General features: G+C 42.6%; 1 protein-coding gene across 1 annotated transcript; it reads right to left on the bottom strand.

Moving 5' to 3' along the window:
* Positions 1-491: 491 nt before the first annotated feature.
* LOC128427296 (bromodomain adjacent to zinc finger domain protein 2B) lies at positions 492-4,170 on the bottom strand. The gene is made up of 8 exons (XM_053414383.1): positions 4,085-4,170; positions 3,372-3,470; positions 3,139-3,213; positions 2,899-3,022; positions 2,720-2,782; positions 2,490-2,631; positions 2,305-2,408; positions 492-614 (listed from the first exon to the last, which is right to left on the bottom strand). Exons 1-8 carry the CDS (start codon positions 4,168-4,170, stop codon positions 492-494), a joined length of 816 nt encoding a protein of 271 aa, XP_053270358.1.
* Between the last annotated feature and the right edge of the window lie 12,578 nt (positions 4,171-16,748).

Raw genomic sequence — 16,748 nt, 5'->3', positions numbered from 1 at the left:
GATCATCAGATCTCAAACTACACTTTGTATTATATTTGTTGATCATGTTTTATTCTACCCAGTAACTAAGCTGGGAAATGTAAGTAAGCAGCAGGAGCGGAGTGAAATAATAAAGGAAATACTTCCCGTGAAGAGAAGTTTAAAAAAGGGTAAATTTTCAAGTAAGCTTCCTTAAAATATATATTTTTAATGATTATTAAACTTATTGTCCTCAAAGCTAAAAAGGCTGAGATTCTGATTAATAATTTTGTTACTTCTGGAAAAAAAACTTTTATTTACATCCACCATTTACATAAACCATTTAACAATAATATACATAGAAAAGTTGCTACTTCTATATTCACAGTAAAATCCAGTCACTTCCAAGTCTTCCGGCTGCATCTGTCTGGAGACGCCTCCAGCCGACCGTGACTCCGTCCACTCCCTGCTGGATTAAAGCCCAGTGCTGGTGTCATGTCTGTCCGTAGGACGTCTGACAAGACCGGTCAAAGTCAGGCCAGTTTTGCTTTTTTGGCACACGACCCACAGCTGTCAATCTTGGCCCTGCCTCTCTTCCCTCCTCCAGCTTTTTGGTTCTGTTGGTTCTTCCTACTCCGGAGGAATTGGGCGTCTTCCTGAAAGACGGGACATAAAAACGACTGGTGAGGATCCACCAGCAGTGACAAATTCAAACAGAGACAACGTGCATTGTTAAAGGAAGATGCAGATTGTGTTTTTATCTGATATTATTGTTTCCAGGTCATGGTGCATTATAAATTGATGCTAGTGTATTTTTCTTCTTATCCTCTGTAGCCTGTATAATTGCTTGTCCCTTAATTGTCCCTGATAACCAGTTAATTTAACTGAAAGAAGCTCACAGCTTCAGCTACTCTTCCTGAGCTACGGTGCTGAAATATGGCCAGAGCAACATTAGGATACCGCAGTGAAATTGACCTTTGACCTTTTGGATAAAACTCTCAAAATGGGTCACAAATGTAGTATATTCCCTTAGCTAATAGATATCCATAGCACAGTTACAAACCATAAATGGTATGTTAATATCCAGCTAATGATTCTTTCTAGCATAGGTATAGATCATAATGACATGTTAATATCTTAAGGCGCCTTGAATCTTAAGTTCAAACCTTTAAGTATTATCTCCAGATGTGTTCAGTGTGTTTCTCCTGGTCTGAACTATCCTTGAACTGCCTATGGAATAATGAGAGGAGAAATGGTTTTCAGCGGGTCCTTAAATCTTAAGGTACGACACATTCCCAAATTTAGGCAGAAGGCCCGGTTGTGTGACGTCATTATATCTCTAGGTTTGTGGTAAACAACTCCCCTATATAACGCCTTACCTTGCAGAGTCAAGGCGGATTTTCACCATTTGGCTGTGTGTTATCTCCGAGTCTCTAGAGTTCGTCCTGACCTGTAATACTCTTGTGTAATAAACATTATACTTGTAAGTACTGGGTCCGCGTCTCCTCTCTTCGAAAATCGACTTCGACAAGACACTACTGCTGGAAAGATACGATACAAACAACACATAACTTCTTGATTTATGGCAGAAGAGAATGAGACAGACGGACAGACGGATGATGCGCAATGATAAAACCCTGCAGTTCATGGCTGTCGCTGGCATGGACATAATAAAAACAAACATTTGATTGCGAGAGAAAAGAGGCATCACTAACCACTTTCATGACGGGGCGGTCCCAGTTGAAGGATTTCTGCAGCTGCTGAATACAGAGCGACAGCTGAGCCGAGCTGCGGACTTCTCTGGGGGCTTTGTGCCACAAGCTCATCCCAGGAATCACCTCCTCCTCACTGTGTGTTTCTCCAGCTTCGCCACATCAAACGCTGCCCCCATAGATACATACACACAATACAGCAAATTACTGTCTATGAAAAGCAACATATTAATACATATTAATTTGGGATCAGGCGACATGAAACTATCAATAACAGTATGTTTTGTATTAAAGAGAATTAAAGTGAGCAGAGGAGTTGTGGACATACCATCTTCGCTGTTGGCATAGAGCAGGGTCAAATACTATATATATTTTCTTGGATCTGATTCCGAAGAGCATTCTCTCTGATGCCTCGACTGTGGAGCGCCTCGACCAGACTGTGTAGCTCCTGCACGTCTGACACTCGCCACCAACCGTGCAGCATCTCTGCCAACAAGAGAGAGAAGTATTGTTAATTGCTTAATTTTAGCAGCATAAGGAAGTTGTAAAGCTGAGTGACAGTCATCACAGCATGTACTCCAGGACTGTCTGGGCAGTGATGATCTTTAGTCCAGCATATTTCACTTGTGCTTACTGGCAGTGAGCCATTCTTACCCTTAGGGATGGGCTCTTCCAGCTGCTCCTCCTTTATTCTGGTCACCTGAGCCGTTTCCTGTCCCTCCTTCAACTCTTCATAACCTGAGTAACATTTTAAAAAATCAGCTTAAAGTGAATAACAAACATAACAATTCAGATGTATATTTCAGTATGAGTTTTCACCTTCGCTGCTCTCTATGCCCTCAACAAAGACGCCGCCACACCCTGGGAGAAGCCAGTAACGCCTCATGTAGCGGCCCTGTCCAATTATCAGGGAGGGCTGTGAGTGAGAGTGTAGCAGCTTCTTTGTGATCTGGTTCTGTTGCTAAAGAGACAGAAAACAGAGGTAGAATGGGATTTGTTTAATTCATCAACTAGCTCATCGTGAGAAAATTAATGTGGGTGAAATTTACCATCCATAATTTCTCGATTTGTTTCTCCAGCTCCTCCACACTGGCGGAGTTCACACTGTTGTCCTAGATGAAAAGATCTCATTAGTGTGAGGCCAGTGGACTGACTGAAAGTAACTATAACAAACGCTGATTGAGCCGCTGGCAACAGTAAAAAAGAAAAGCATCATGCTGTTACTGACCTCCTCCTCCCGTATCTCTGCTCGAGAATCCTCTTCCTCCTCTTCATATGCTTGGTCCTTGCTGTCATCTCCGCCCACACTGCTGTCTCTCTGCTCAGTCCTCTTGTTGTGGAGGCTCCACAGTCTTTGAACGCAGAAATGTACAGAGGAAAAAATATATATATTAATTTATTCACAAAAAGATTTAAAAAACTTTGCACAAAACCTTCTGGTAACAACTTGGAAGAAACATGTTCTCACTTGCGGAGCTTATCCTCTACAGCCGACTTATCCTTCCACAGGTTGGTCATGTGATCCATGTTCTTGTCGCTCTCACTGCAAAGTAACATTGAAAATCCTGCTTCAATTCTTAGATTGATACATTTGCAGCACACTGCAGCGGGCAGGAGATGCCTTTCAAAGTGTTGCTGGTACTAATGAAAGATTAATGAGAAGTGAGATATGTGAGGATTAGAAGGACATGGATCCCTCACCTGTGAACAGCGTTACTCCAGGTGAGCCCATTAACCAGGAAGGCCAACATGGAAACCTTCTGAGACGGACTGTGGGCCTGAAAAGCTCTAGTCCTGAGACTGAGGGCCAGAGGAGCAAACGCTGTCTGAAAACAGTGAGCCTCCATTTAGATCTGCAGGATCTCAAACACATTGTCTCTGTTGATCTCCACATTACTCAAGTCTTCCCCTAGTAGGGTTTTGCTCTGAAAGAAAAACTATTGATAAGTTCAGTCAGTGTGTTTAATAAATGTGTTTTCACCTACTTAGCGTGAAGAGTAAGTATTTGTGTATACTACAATGTCAAACAGAACAGACACAGAAACCTAAAGTGTGTTCTGACTGGTTAGCAGAGAAGAGTCTTCTAAAGTCTGCTAGTAAAAAAAAAACAATGTCCGCTCAGCTGTTATGCTGTTGCCAACATGTACTTATACAGAATGTATTAAACTAAAGTGTCCCTGCTGTCAGGTCTTCCTTAAATATATTGAATAAAAATACAACTCTACTTTTGAACTACTGCAGTGGTTCTGCATCAGCTACAGAAATGGTGCAAGTCAATGTCTAAAGCAATTAAATGTGAACCCTGTAAAAAGTTACGTCTGATCAGTATGAATGTGTTTGCATTAATACTTGATTTACAAATCCTTTACAATTCAACAACTATATAAATACTACACTGACAATGACAGACTCACCCTGTGACCTGCAGGTATACCACGATCCTGTATGGCTGAAGATACCATGTAATAGGGTGACCATACGTCCGTATTTCCCGGGACATGTCCGTATTTCACGTCCTGTCCCGGGTGTCCCGGGTTATTTTTAGAAAGTGAGGAAATGTCCTGGTTTTTAAAATTACCTTCTTTGGACCATTACATTTACATACACTAGGGCACTGCCCACGGCGCTGCGTGCGACGTAGCCTAATCCCCGCCCCTATGCTGTCAGCCCTACGTGACTGTCAGTCATACGCAAGCAACATGCCGAAGCGCAAGTGCTCGTTTACCGACGAATTACTAAAGAATTTCCCGGCTTTCAGACCGGGTCGAGACAAATGGGAAGCCTTGTGCACAGTGTGCAAAGCAGGCACATATGTCTCGGTGTCCAATGGAGGTGCAAGAGATCTGAAAATCCACCTGGACACCGAGAAGCACAAAACAGCTGTCCGAGGCGAGGGTAGTGCTAGCTCGATCACACAGTACTTTCTCAGACCAGGGAACGAGGATGCAGTGAATGCAGCGGAGGCTGCATGGTCATTTCACACAGTGAAACACCACAACAGTTACAGATCCATAGGCTACCTGATTGTAAATTAGCTCATTTGTTATTTATTTTAATTATTTTCAATGATTGTAAATCAGCTCATTGGTTAATTCCCCCCCCCCCCCCCCAATAGCCCTACAAAACAGACTTTATTTTGTTCATAACTGAGGCTAAGTGAGTGTTATTTCGAGTTCAGAGTTATTGATAGTGAAGTGAAGGATGTTAAGATGCGACATTATTTCTTTCATTGTGCTGTTCATTCATTACAGGAATTGTTGACTCGAGCATTTTGAATAAATACATTTTGAATAAAATTATCATTTGTTATTGGAGTTATTGTTATTGACTTTTACTGAAAAGCATTTTTAATAAACCAACTGTAAATATCTTGTTCTATCTATATAATATAATATACCGGTATAATTGAATAATAATAAAATACTATTAAAGCAGCAGCATCCTCCACATGACCGCCCACCCCCCAGCCACCCCCCCCCCCGCCCCGCCCCACCTTCAACCCCCCCCGACAAGGTGTCCTGGTTTTCCCAAATGAAAATATGGTCACCCTACCATGTAACTTACCCTACATGTGTTATTGTTTATATATTTATTGAAGTGTCTTTCTGTTATTTTATTGTGAAAATGTTATACGATTTTATTTTGAAACGGTTCCGGTGGCGTCGCGGTCTTCCTCTGTTAACGGAAACTTCTAGGAAAAAGTTTTATGTTCAGCGACCCTCCGAGGAAGGACAATTTCTTACGGTGTTTCTTAGTTGTTCAAAGTTTTATTAATATGTACGGTGTTACAAGGACGGTTTGAATAAACAGAACATCAGTCAAAAAAGACCATCTTTCGGAGGATCTGTTACAGTAAGAAATTCACCTTCACCTGCTGCACCACACTGACTGTGGAGCGAGGAGACGGAAAAAACACGGCACGGAGCGGTGTGACGCAGCAACACTGGTGATCGTCCAACACGGCTAAAATGGATGATATTAAGAAACAAATGCATAAACTACGGACGGAAATAGAAGAAAGTTGTGGCTTATTATTTCAAGCTGAGAATGAAGGTTTGTCACACAAGGAATTAAAGGAGGAAATTGAAAGAAAAAAAGAACAGCTAGCTGAGCTTCAAGCTAAAATGGAGGATGCTAACGGTTTACCCCGACGATCAGAGCGGCCTAGTGCGCCCAAAGAGAAGATGCTCAGCTATCAAAAGGAGGAATTAAGTAGCATGGAAAAAAGACTGCTTAGCCTCTATGAACAATGGAAAACAAAACTTGAAGACCAACATATCAGACGCAGAGTTGGCATCACTGGCAGACAACATTGAAAAAGGAATGAATGACATCATCAAAGTGTACAGTGAAATGAGAGCGCATGCCACACCAGCAAATTAACTGAGACGTAAAATGGACTCATGTGAAGCTGGGACTAATGACATGTTGAAAGTCATTTATGAACGTCTATCAGGAATAGATGGTGAATTTGATGCAGATTTTCAAAGGCAGCGTCTTCATCAACTAATCGCAAATGACTATGCTCACTCTGTATATGGTAGCGCTTCACTGTCAGGTGCCAGTCTCCACTCTGAAACTGCGAGCATTGCAGCAAAAATAATTGATGCAGCTGCAGAATTAGCTGCAAAGGAAGCTCAATACAAATTAATGCAAGTTGTATTAAGGCAAAAGGAGAAAATAAGAACAATGGAAGAGAAATTGGACATGCAGAGGTCTGAATTGGAGCGTCTACAGGCAGAAAAGGAGATGGAGGCTGCACGTGTCAGACTGATGATCTACGACAGAGAAATCAGAACGGAAATAGATATTCAGCCCGCCCAGCAAAGCAACAGAGCAAGCATTCCCATCCCCTCTGATCACCAGCAGAACCCTCACATTGTTGCACCAGCACCTCAGTCTGACGTGTCTCAGTTGGCCCAAGCAATCCAAGAGAGCATCACATTAAACTGACTCCCAATGCCGATGCCCACAGTGTTTAATGGAGAACCAATTCTCTACATTGAATGGAGGTCTTCATTCATGTCACTCATCGACCGCAAAGGCCTCTCTTCAGCTGATAAACTTCATTTTTGAAAGAAATATGTCACGGGCTCAGCACACAAATGCCTCGAAGGCACCTTTTACCGCAGTGACGATGAAGCATATGGAGATGCATGGAAAAAGCTAGACCAACGCTATGGTCAGCCATTTCTTGTCCAAAGAGCTTTCAGGGACAAGCTTTCAAAATGGCCGAAAATAAATTCCAAGGACGCTGAAGGGTTAAGGTCGTTCTCAGACTTCTTAAACGCCTGCCTACAAGCCATGTCACATGTAAAGGGTCTAGAAATATTAAATGACTGTGAGGAAAATCAAAAGTTGATACAGAAAGTCCCTGATCTGTTAGCAGCCCGTTGGAACCGTAAGGTCACAGTCAAGCTGATGGAAGGGAAAGATTTCCCCCCTTTGAAGACTGCAAACTTTGTGAACATGGAAGCGGAGATAGCATGCAACCCGGTCACTTCTCTACAAGCTCTTTACTCATCTAACACATTCCACGACAAAGGAGGCACAAAGGAAATAAGAGGAAACAAAGCCAATGTCCTCACGATGCAAACTATCACAAGCAGTGATGAAGCAGGAGCAAACAGTGTAAGATCCAAACTCCCCTGCATGTGTTGCAAAGATGATAAGCATCAGTTGCCAAGGTGCCCAGACTTCACGAAGAAGTCTCTGAAGGAGCGACGATCATATGTGATGGAGGATAAGCTGTGCTTCGGATGCATGAAACCAGGTCACAACGCAAGGGAATGTCGTCACCGGCACACATGTGATATATGTAAGCGAAAGCACCCTACCTGTCTCCATGATTACACCTATAGAGCACACACAGATGGAGAGGGGAATGTATGCAGTTCGAACACAGCCCCCAACACGGCTAATGATATCACAGTGGTTAAAGCACTTAATGTCACTAGAGTGGGCCAGTCAAACATCACTTCTATGATCGTCCCAGTGTGGATGTCCACAGCCAAATACCCATCCAAGGAGCAGCTTGTGTATGCACTGTTAGACACCCAAAGTGACAGCACCTTCATCGATGAAGAAGTAACCAATCAGTTACAAGCAGATGCCTACCCTGTCAAATTTAAACTGACCACTATGCTTGGAGAAAACACCATTGTGAAGAGTCAAAGAGTTATTGGACTGCGTGTAAGAGGCTACAATTCAAGCTTCCACATTGACCTTCCTCCTTCCTACAGTAAAGACCACATTCCAGTGAACCGTAATCATATACCCACATATGAAACAGCAAAGAAATGGTCTCATCTTGAGAGAATTGTCAATAAGATGCCACCTCTCCTCGATTGTGAAATAGGACTTCTGATCAGATACAACTGTCCAAGAACATTAGCGCCTAGACAGGTGTTATCAGGAAAAGATAAAGAGCCCTATGCCATCCTTACAGATTTAGGGTGGAGCATTGGTGGAGGTTCAACCCCATGCCTAGATGAAACAGAATCCAGCCTGGAGTCAGACTTTAAGGCCACGAAAGGAGAAGACAAGACTGTTTCACAAGAGGATCTCATATTCCTTGAGAAACTTAAAGGAAGTATAAGGAAAAATGAAAAGGGACATTATGAGATGCCTCTGCCATTCAAGCAACGGCCACACTTACCCGATAACAAAAGGCTCGCTGAAATACGACAAAGTCATCTAAGACGAAAGTTAGAGAAAGATGAGAAATACAAAAAAGACTACACAACATACATGAACGATCTCATTGAGAGAGGTGATATCGAGAAGGTAGACGTCGATGGAACTCAAGAATTACCAACACGGAAGGATATGGTGCTGGATCTGTCTATAGGAGATCCAGAAATTCAGAGAGGCACAGACACTGCTGACAAAAACCACAGAACCAAATAGTCTTGGAGATCGTCTTTCCAAGTGTTCTTCAAGGCCCAAATGCACCAAGGCTGTGGCCCGCCTTCAACGGCGAGCTAAGAAGATCAAATCACATGCTCCAACCTCACTGAGTGAACAGGAACGTGCTGAACATTTTATACTTCTGAATGTGCAAAGCAAGGCCTATGGGAAGGAAATAAAGCTGTTGAGCAAAGGAAGCGAACTGCCACCTCACAAGAAGCTGCACCAGCTTGATCTATTTCTTGACACGGATGGGCTTCTCAAGGTGGGAGGAAGCCTCTGCCATTCAACTTTCTCTGACTCTTTCAAGCACCCAATTGTCATTCCCAAAGAGCAGCATGTGACAGAGTAAAGGGAAAAGGCTTCACCATGAACAACATCAGATCCAGTGGCTATTGGATTCCTGGTATGAGTAGAGCAGTTATATCATTCCTCTGTCAATGTGTGACTTATCTCAAACTCAGGAGACCGCCAGAGACCCAAAGAATGAGCGACCTACATGTCGAACATGTAGAGCCGACAGGACCTGTATAGAGCAAAAAGATAGCGCCGTGTGCAGTTTCTAGCAGAGCAGTTCTGGAGTCGCTGGAGACAGGACTATCTTCAAAACATCATCACAAGGCAGCGGTGGCACACTCCAAGGAGAAATTTACAAGTGGGCGATATTGTGATGGACGTTGATGTAGGGCTGCTCGATTATGGAAAAAATCATAATCACGATTATTTTGGACAATATCAAAATCACGATTATTTAAACGATTATTAATATGTGCCCTTTTTCTGAAGTCTATGCTTTATTTTTTTAATCACTTCCGGTTCCGGTAAACAACGATGACGGCTGCGTGTCTTATTCCGTGAAACAAGGATATCGGTGCCCGGTTATTCAAACCCTTAATGATGGCAGCCCTGACACTCTCTGACCGACTGACTGGCGCGGAGAAATGCATTCACAATAAAGTAAAGTGAAGGAGGCGATCACCACACACACAAAGTGTGTGTGGTGATCGCCTCCTTCACTTTACTGCTGCCTGAGAGTGAGAGCCAGTCAGCTGGGCCGCTGAATGCTTTGGGGGAAGAACTGAATTGCGCGTGCATCTTTCGACAAAATGCCAAATAATCGCTTCAACTCGATTATAGTAGTTTGGAGATCGTTTGACCCCATTATCGTAATCACGATTCAATTACGATTAATTGAGCAGCCCTACGTTGATGTACTGTTGCCCAGAGATGAATGGAGACTTGCCAGGGTTTTGGAGACTGTCAGTGGCAAAGAAGGGCTTGTGAGGAAGGTGAAAATCTCAGTGAGAGATAAGAACTTGAACAAGAAGGGTTAACGCTCTGGTAAACTTTCTGCGTTGGAACGTCCAGTGCAGAAGTTAGTTCTGCTGTTAGAAGCTACTTAAGCTATGATTGCAAAAAGCACTGATATAGTTGATGTGAAATTATTCGTTGTTATTGTCATTATACAAAACACTCATAATTTGGTGGGAGTGTAACTAACCCTACATGTGTTATTGTTTATATATTTATTGAAGTGTCTTTCTGTTATTTTATTGTGAAAATGTTATACGATTTTATTTTGAAACTGTTCCGGTGGCGTCGCGGTCTTCCTCTGTTGATGAAAACTTCTAGAAAAAAGTTTTATGTTTAGCGACCCTCCAAGGAAGGACAATTTCTTACGGTGTTTCTTAGTTGTTCAAAGTTTTATTAATATGTACGGTGTTAAACAGAACATCAGTCAAAAAAGACCATCTTTCGGAGGATCTGTTACATACCATGCTCACCAGCAGGTCTTGCACTTTCTCCATACTGCCCCCAGTGTTAAGTAAACCCTCCTGAAGGACACTTAAGTCGAGGTCGTTTAAATTGTCTAATCCCAGGACCTTTCCAAAGGTGTGCAAAAACTGCAGCACCTTCAGGCAGTCAGATAAGGTGCTTCCTTGCAAGACCAGACCAGGGACTTGTGAGAGCTCTGGAAGACACTGAAGAAAAAAAATAAAAATAAAGCTCAATGTTATATTATACTTTGAAATGATTTGTAAATCAATCTGACTAAAGTATTTCTTGTTTCAGACTATATAGGTAAAATGTTTTATAAATTTCAGTAGACACTTGGTGGCAGTACTCTGACTTATACATGCTCTCTTTAATCAAACATAGATGCTTTCAGTGATATTAAGCATCTATTTTTGTATTTGAAAGTAAAACAATGATACCATAAATTTGTCAAAACATCTAATCTTCACTATAGCTCCTACAGTGATTATACTCCTATACTGATTTATTTCCTATGTAAAAAAAACAACAACACATGCCTGGTTGAATTCTTAATCTCTACACTTACATGTATGATGTATATGCCACAGAAGGAGACTATCTGTGGTAAAATGTACGCACTCTGATGTACGGACTCTGTGTGTGAATACCTTAAGATCTGCTAAACACATGTCTTCGATTGGCTCCTTTAGCGCCTTTGCCTTTTCCAGCTCCAATCGTCTGAGCTGGAGTTCCCTCTCCTTGTTTCGCCACTTCAGACGCTCTGTCTCCTGCAGCAAAGAGATCGTATTATTACCGATGATATTGATATTGGTATTGGTGTTAGGGTGGAAGTCAGGTTCGGACCCCGAAGCAGACACAGACGGGGAAATAGTTGAATGAAGAACAAAGTTTATTAATGTGAACGCAGGAGCAGGTTGGATCGGCCGGGTGCTGGCTGGCTGGATGATCCGGGATGAAACCAAGAAGTGTTGTTGAGCGGAGAGTCACCAGGAGGTTCTGAGTAGGAGTGAAACACAGGTTAGATGATATCCAGAGGCGGTAAAGGTTAGAGCTTCTGCAGCGCACACGATACCGTTGAGCAGTGAATAATCCGGCACTGAAGTGGTGGAAAGACCAGGCCTTTATGGGGTGGATGATGAGTAGCGATTGATTGCAGGTGTGTCTCATCTGTAGCACCCAGAGCCAGCCACGCCCCCTGCCACAACCAACCTGCACAGGGAGAAGAAGGGAAAGAGAAGACAACACAAAACAACAACCGTACACACAATCCTCACAATTGGTATAAAAACACAAATAAGGAACTAAATTACCACAGTGTTGACTCATCAAAAAAAGAACATTTCCCAGAGATTTAAGACTAGTGGGGAAACATCCGTGTGAATCAGCAGTTACGCATCTCTGCCTTCTTACGAATCTCCTCAGCCTCTGATGCACACAGAAAGCATAAACTGAAAGTTACAAACAGCCATTATTAATCTGGCATGTAGCAGACTGAAAGCTGGTACAGGCCAAGAGTGTCAGAACAGCAAGCCGAAAAATGAGTGCGTTTCTAATCAACAATGATGGAACTTAAAGGATTAAATTGTATGTCTGATTTATTTATTGTGAAAAGCTATAAATAATACTACCTCACTCATAGCTGCTAAACTCTCCCCACAAACTAGATACATCACTGTACAGGGTTTCCCCCAGAAAACTTTCTAAGCCTGGTGGTAGGGCCGCTAGAGAAGTCGACCGGCAGCCGACCATGTTTTTGTAAAAAAAAAACTGTTAAAAGAATTTGAAATTATGACAATTGTTATTGTAAGACATTTATTAACAAAACTTATTAACATAAATAAAAAAGTGCAAACATGGCCAAGGGGGAACAGGGAACTCAGGGCCTGAAGAGGTATGCTGTGTGACCTTTTTTACTTCTTGCACAGGGTGCAGGTTGGATCACTGCAAGTGATCCGTCTCGGCCTCTGAAAGAACTCCTCCAGAGCCTTACTGTAGTCAAGATCAGCCACAGAGGGACAATTCCTTTTTATACGGAGGCAGGCAGTTAGGCTTTTCCCCTGCAGCCTGTGCCTGAGGTCTTTGGGTTAAACTTTGGGTTAAATCCGCTACTTGGATGTTTCCCATCGAGCCTCGCAGCAGGCTGCTCCGACGCACTAACAACCGACGTGCTAATATCCGACATGCTAACATCCGACGCGCTAACATCCGAAATGCTAACATCCGACGCGCTAACATATGCGCTAACTAGCTCTGGCTCTGCCTGATCATCGAGCCGCGGCTCGGTCGGCTCGCTGGCGATGCTCTCCGCTTGGCCTGGGGGTGAACGAGCGGCCTCATCGTCTCCTCCAGTGCTCCCCCGACTCCGGAAAAAGGAAGAGTCCAAGGTTTTTTGACCCTTTCTCCGTGACATGTCGCGTGAAAGTTGTTGCGAAAGTTGTTGCGTGGTAGAGACAGGTCGTGGTTTTGGAGGTTCAGGTGATGGAAAATAGACCTGACCTCTTACCTTATGGGTTCACATACTGACCATAAGATGTCGCCATTACGGTTTCAACCGTATCACCAGATGCGGTTAAAAGCGCAATGCCGTCTTTGGTATCATGTTTCTGGTGCATAACATTTTTTTTTTTTTTAATAAATAAACAAGCGACGCCTCCAGTTTCCTCATCAATTTGATCTGAGCTACCAGTCGAGCCATTTCTAAAACATGAAGGGATATAAACTATGAAATCACCCGCCAAAGAGAATTGAAATGATGAGTAAAATATTGACCTGCAGACAACTCCAAAGTCCTGATTTCCAGAGGAAAAGCCTGAAGCATTTAGCGACATACGGTTTTTATTTACATGAAAAAACTGCAAAGATGGTTTAGGCTGGTCTTAACAGTAAGGAAAAAAGTTGAGAAAGAAAAGCCTCATTGGCGATAAACCTTGCTCTATATGCTTAATGTTAAAGGGCCCCTCTTTTAAGGTGGCTCTTACAAGGTGGGCAACTCTTACAACTTTTTTTTAGGAGCTGCCTCCAAAACATTCACCACTAACATTGTTTGAAAAAAATGGTTTTGGAATTAAACTCCATTGTAGCTGAGCTGGGAACATCTTAAAGTGATCTCACATATATGTTCAGGTGGCCAGACTTCCTCATGAAAAAACAAAAGTGAAAATGTCAGATTCAGCTGGTTTTACCTATTTCACAGGTGACAATGAAACATTTCGAAGATGTACACTGACCTTGAGCCTCCCGTTTGCGGCGCAGCTTGGCATTGTTGAGGTCTTGGAAGTTATTTTCTCCAACATGTCGAGGATGATTCCGCCATCGTTGGCCCCCAGCACCATCACCTGATGGCTGGTGCTCAGACTTCAAGCGGCGGCTGCGGCGGCCATCCATCGCTATGATTATGGGACGATTATATAAATCATGAAATCAATATCATTAAAATATTGTTTCAGCTGTATTGTATCATCAATACTCTGAATAAAGAGCTTTAGGAGACGTAATGCTACCTTAAACAGCTGCTCTTAAAATGCAGATGTGACCTTAAATACTCTGTGTAGAATCTGTGTAACGTAGTCAAGTCAAATGGGTTGGCAAGTGAAACAACTTTACATACCATTAGATATCTTACGTGGTGGAGCTTATTCTCCAAACACACTCGTCCTCATCAACTCTAACCCTTTTCCCCGCTGGGTGGACCAGATCATGTCGGTTCATGTCGGGTCAATAACTCCGACGGTGCCGTTAGCATCGCCTGCAGGCTAGCGAAGCTTAACTAAGAAGCCATGTACAGGTACCTGCTCATCACTACTAACACATAAATACAATACTAAACTTGACTCTCCACAGAAACGGGAGCGCAGACGTATCTAGCTTCTCTGTCAGGAGAACAAACCGAAGATCAAACCTTATTATTCATCCGATATGTGAGTGAAACCTCTCCACAGAGTCGGGTCGTGTCAGCCTGTTAGCTCAGGTGAAGCCAAGCAGGTTTCGCATTATTCGAGTCGCGTTGCTAGGCAGATTTCGTGGGGCACATCTAAAAGTGCCCCATTTCCGCCCAATCATAACTTTGGCCTGTGTGGTTCACGCTCATTGGTGTTTCCATGGCAGCAGTCTTAAGCTTGGGCCGTTGCCCCCAGAGCAGAGACGGACGGCAAGAGAGAAGCTCAGTTCACAGAGCAAGCACACAGACAGAAACACACACAAATCAAATGACTCCGAAACAAGACTATAATGCTTGAGAGTCAAGTTTATTCACACACACATTCACGCTACTTTGCATATAAAATAAAATAAAATATGTTGTGCAATAGTAGGAGTAGAATTGACGTTGGCTAATTATTAATAATCATGAAATATGATTATTAAAATAACAATTATTTCTTAAAAATAATCAAAAATGATAAAGCTATTAATTAAGAAATGTAACACATTTAATTAGAAATGATACGGTTATCCATTAATAATAGTTAAAATAATTAATGAAAACAATAAAATTATCAATTAAGAATAATACAAATCTGTAATCATTGCTTATTGTTGCGGGGCACCACCCTGGTTACAGGGACCAACGATACAATCTATAAATATCAGTCTCATAATGATAAATGTCAAATCAATAATCTCAATATTTAATATTAATAATTATTTAATTAACAGTGAAGGCTACTAAGTTCGAGCACAGGCAATCATAATCCAGCTGCAATCACATACATATGCACAAATAATCACAGACTACAGATACTTTAATTACAAAAGCATTTATTAAAAAGGGGAAATAAAGTTATAATGTTATTCAATGATTCATCATTTTAACAAGCTCCGATATTTCAAAGATAAACACAGCAGCAGCACTTATCACAATTCAGACAATACATGTAAAACCGGCGGTCTACCTATGTATGTCTGTCTCGGTGTGTGTGTGTGTGTCTGTGTCAAAGTGTCTCTCTGTGTGTGTGTGTCTATGTGTATGCATGTGAAATAAAGTTAGTGTTATTTAATGATTCATCATTTTAACAAACTCCCATATTTCAAAGATAACAACAGCAGCCGCTTATCACAACTTAGAAAAACACATGTATTCATCTATGTGTATCTGTGTGTGTGTATCTGTCTGTGTCTATCAATGTGTCTCTGTGTCTGTGTGGGTGTGTCTGTGTGTGTGTGTGTGTGGGTGTGTGAGAGAGCGAGAGAGAGAGAGAAAAAGAAAGGGGGCGTGGCGATGACGCAGTCACTTGGTGACGTCACATCTAAGATGGCGGCCGATCATGATTCGTGGAATCAAGGCCTAAAAACTCTCAAAATGGCGGATTGACTACAAAACAAGATGGCGGAGCCGTTATGAATTTAGAGCCAGAATGGGAGGAGAGGGAGAGAGGAGGCGTGGCAATAATAGACTCAAAATGGTGGGTTTAACTTGCGTTATTCAAAATGGAGTCTATGTTAATGACACCATGTGGCCGGAGCTCACACTGGTGGTCGTCACATGAATTACACCAAGGGATTTTCAGACAAAGAGAATTCTTTGTCTCTGCTTCGGCGTTCGGCCGCATGGCTTCCAGATGTGTCCAGCCTCTCTGAATATAGATTTAACTATGTTACATGAACTGTATTCTAAATACAGATCGGATGTGTGTATAGGTCGGTTTAGAAGGAGAGAGAGAGAGAGAGAGCATACATACAAGGAGAGAGCAAAGCTCTTAAAAGCACCGTCAGAGACAAGTTACATTTACTTTACCACTCAGCACCCAAGTGGCGTTGTGTGCTGAGGTTTGAACGGTAAAGTCTCTTTAAAGTTGTTCAAACGGTCACAATGAGCTGGAGACGCTGCTCACGGCGCTTAAAAACTGTGGCACAAGGCCGTAACCGGAAACCGGAAGTGGCGAATCGCCGCTAACACTAGAGACTCGGCGGTCTCATACAAAACAAATACATTCAAGTATTAAAACAATACGCTACGTATTAGATTAACATCTGCCCAGACAATAAAGCCTCTTACTGTACCACCCTCGCGGTGTGCGTGCGCGTCGGGCCAGTGAATCACGTGGTCTCTCAAGCGGTCTTCGGCCGCTGGACCGGACAAACAGCGGATTTGCTCGTGCTGCTTCGATGGGATGAGCGTCGTCCTTCTTCTTCAGGGATGTGGAGCTCGTGCTCCTCAGCGGAATGAATCTCGCGCTTCTGCAGGGGATGAACAGCGGTAACGCCGCTGTGGATTTGGAAAGAAAGTCTGTGATGCTCGACCGGCGAGCGAGTTCCTGTGCGCGGCCTCTTCAAGTTAAAAGAGCAAAAGTCCTTTTGCTCATAAAAACGTCGACTGAATAAAGAAATAAAAGAAATGAAAATAAAATAACTCTGGTTGATAAACTAAAGTTAAGGTTGCCCCCGTTAGCAACT

This window comes from Pleuronectes platessa, chromosome 21, assembly GCF_947347685.1.
Source record: "Pleuronectes platessa chromosome 21, fPlePla1.1, whole genome shotgun sequence".
Taxonomy (NCBI): domain Eukaryota; kingdom Metazoa; phylum Chordata; class Actinopteri; order Pleuronectiformes; family Pleuronectidae; genus Pleuronectes; species Pleuronectes platessa.
The sequence above is the reverse complement of the archived record's forward strand: the minus strand, read 5'-3'. Positions and strand labels throughout refer to the sequence as shown.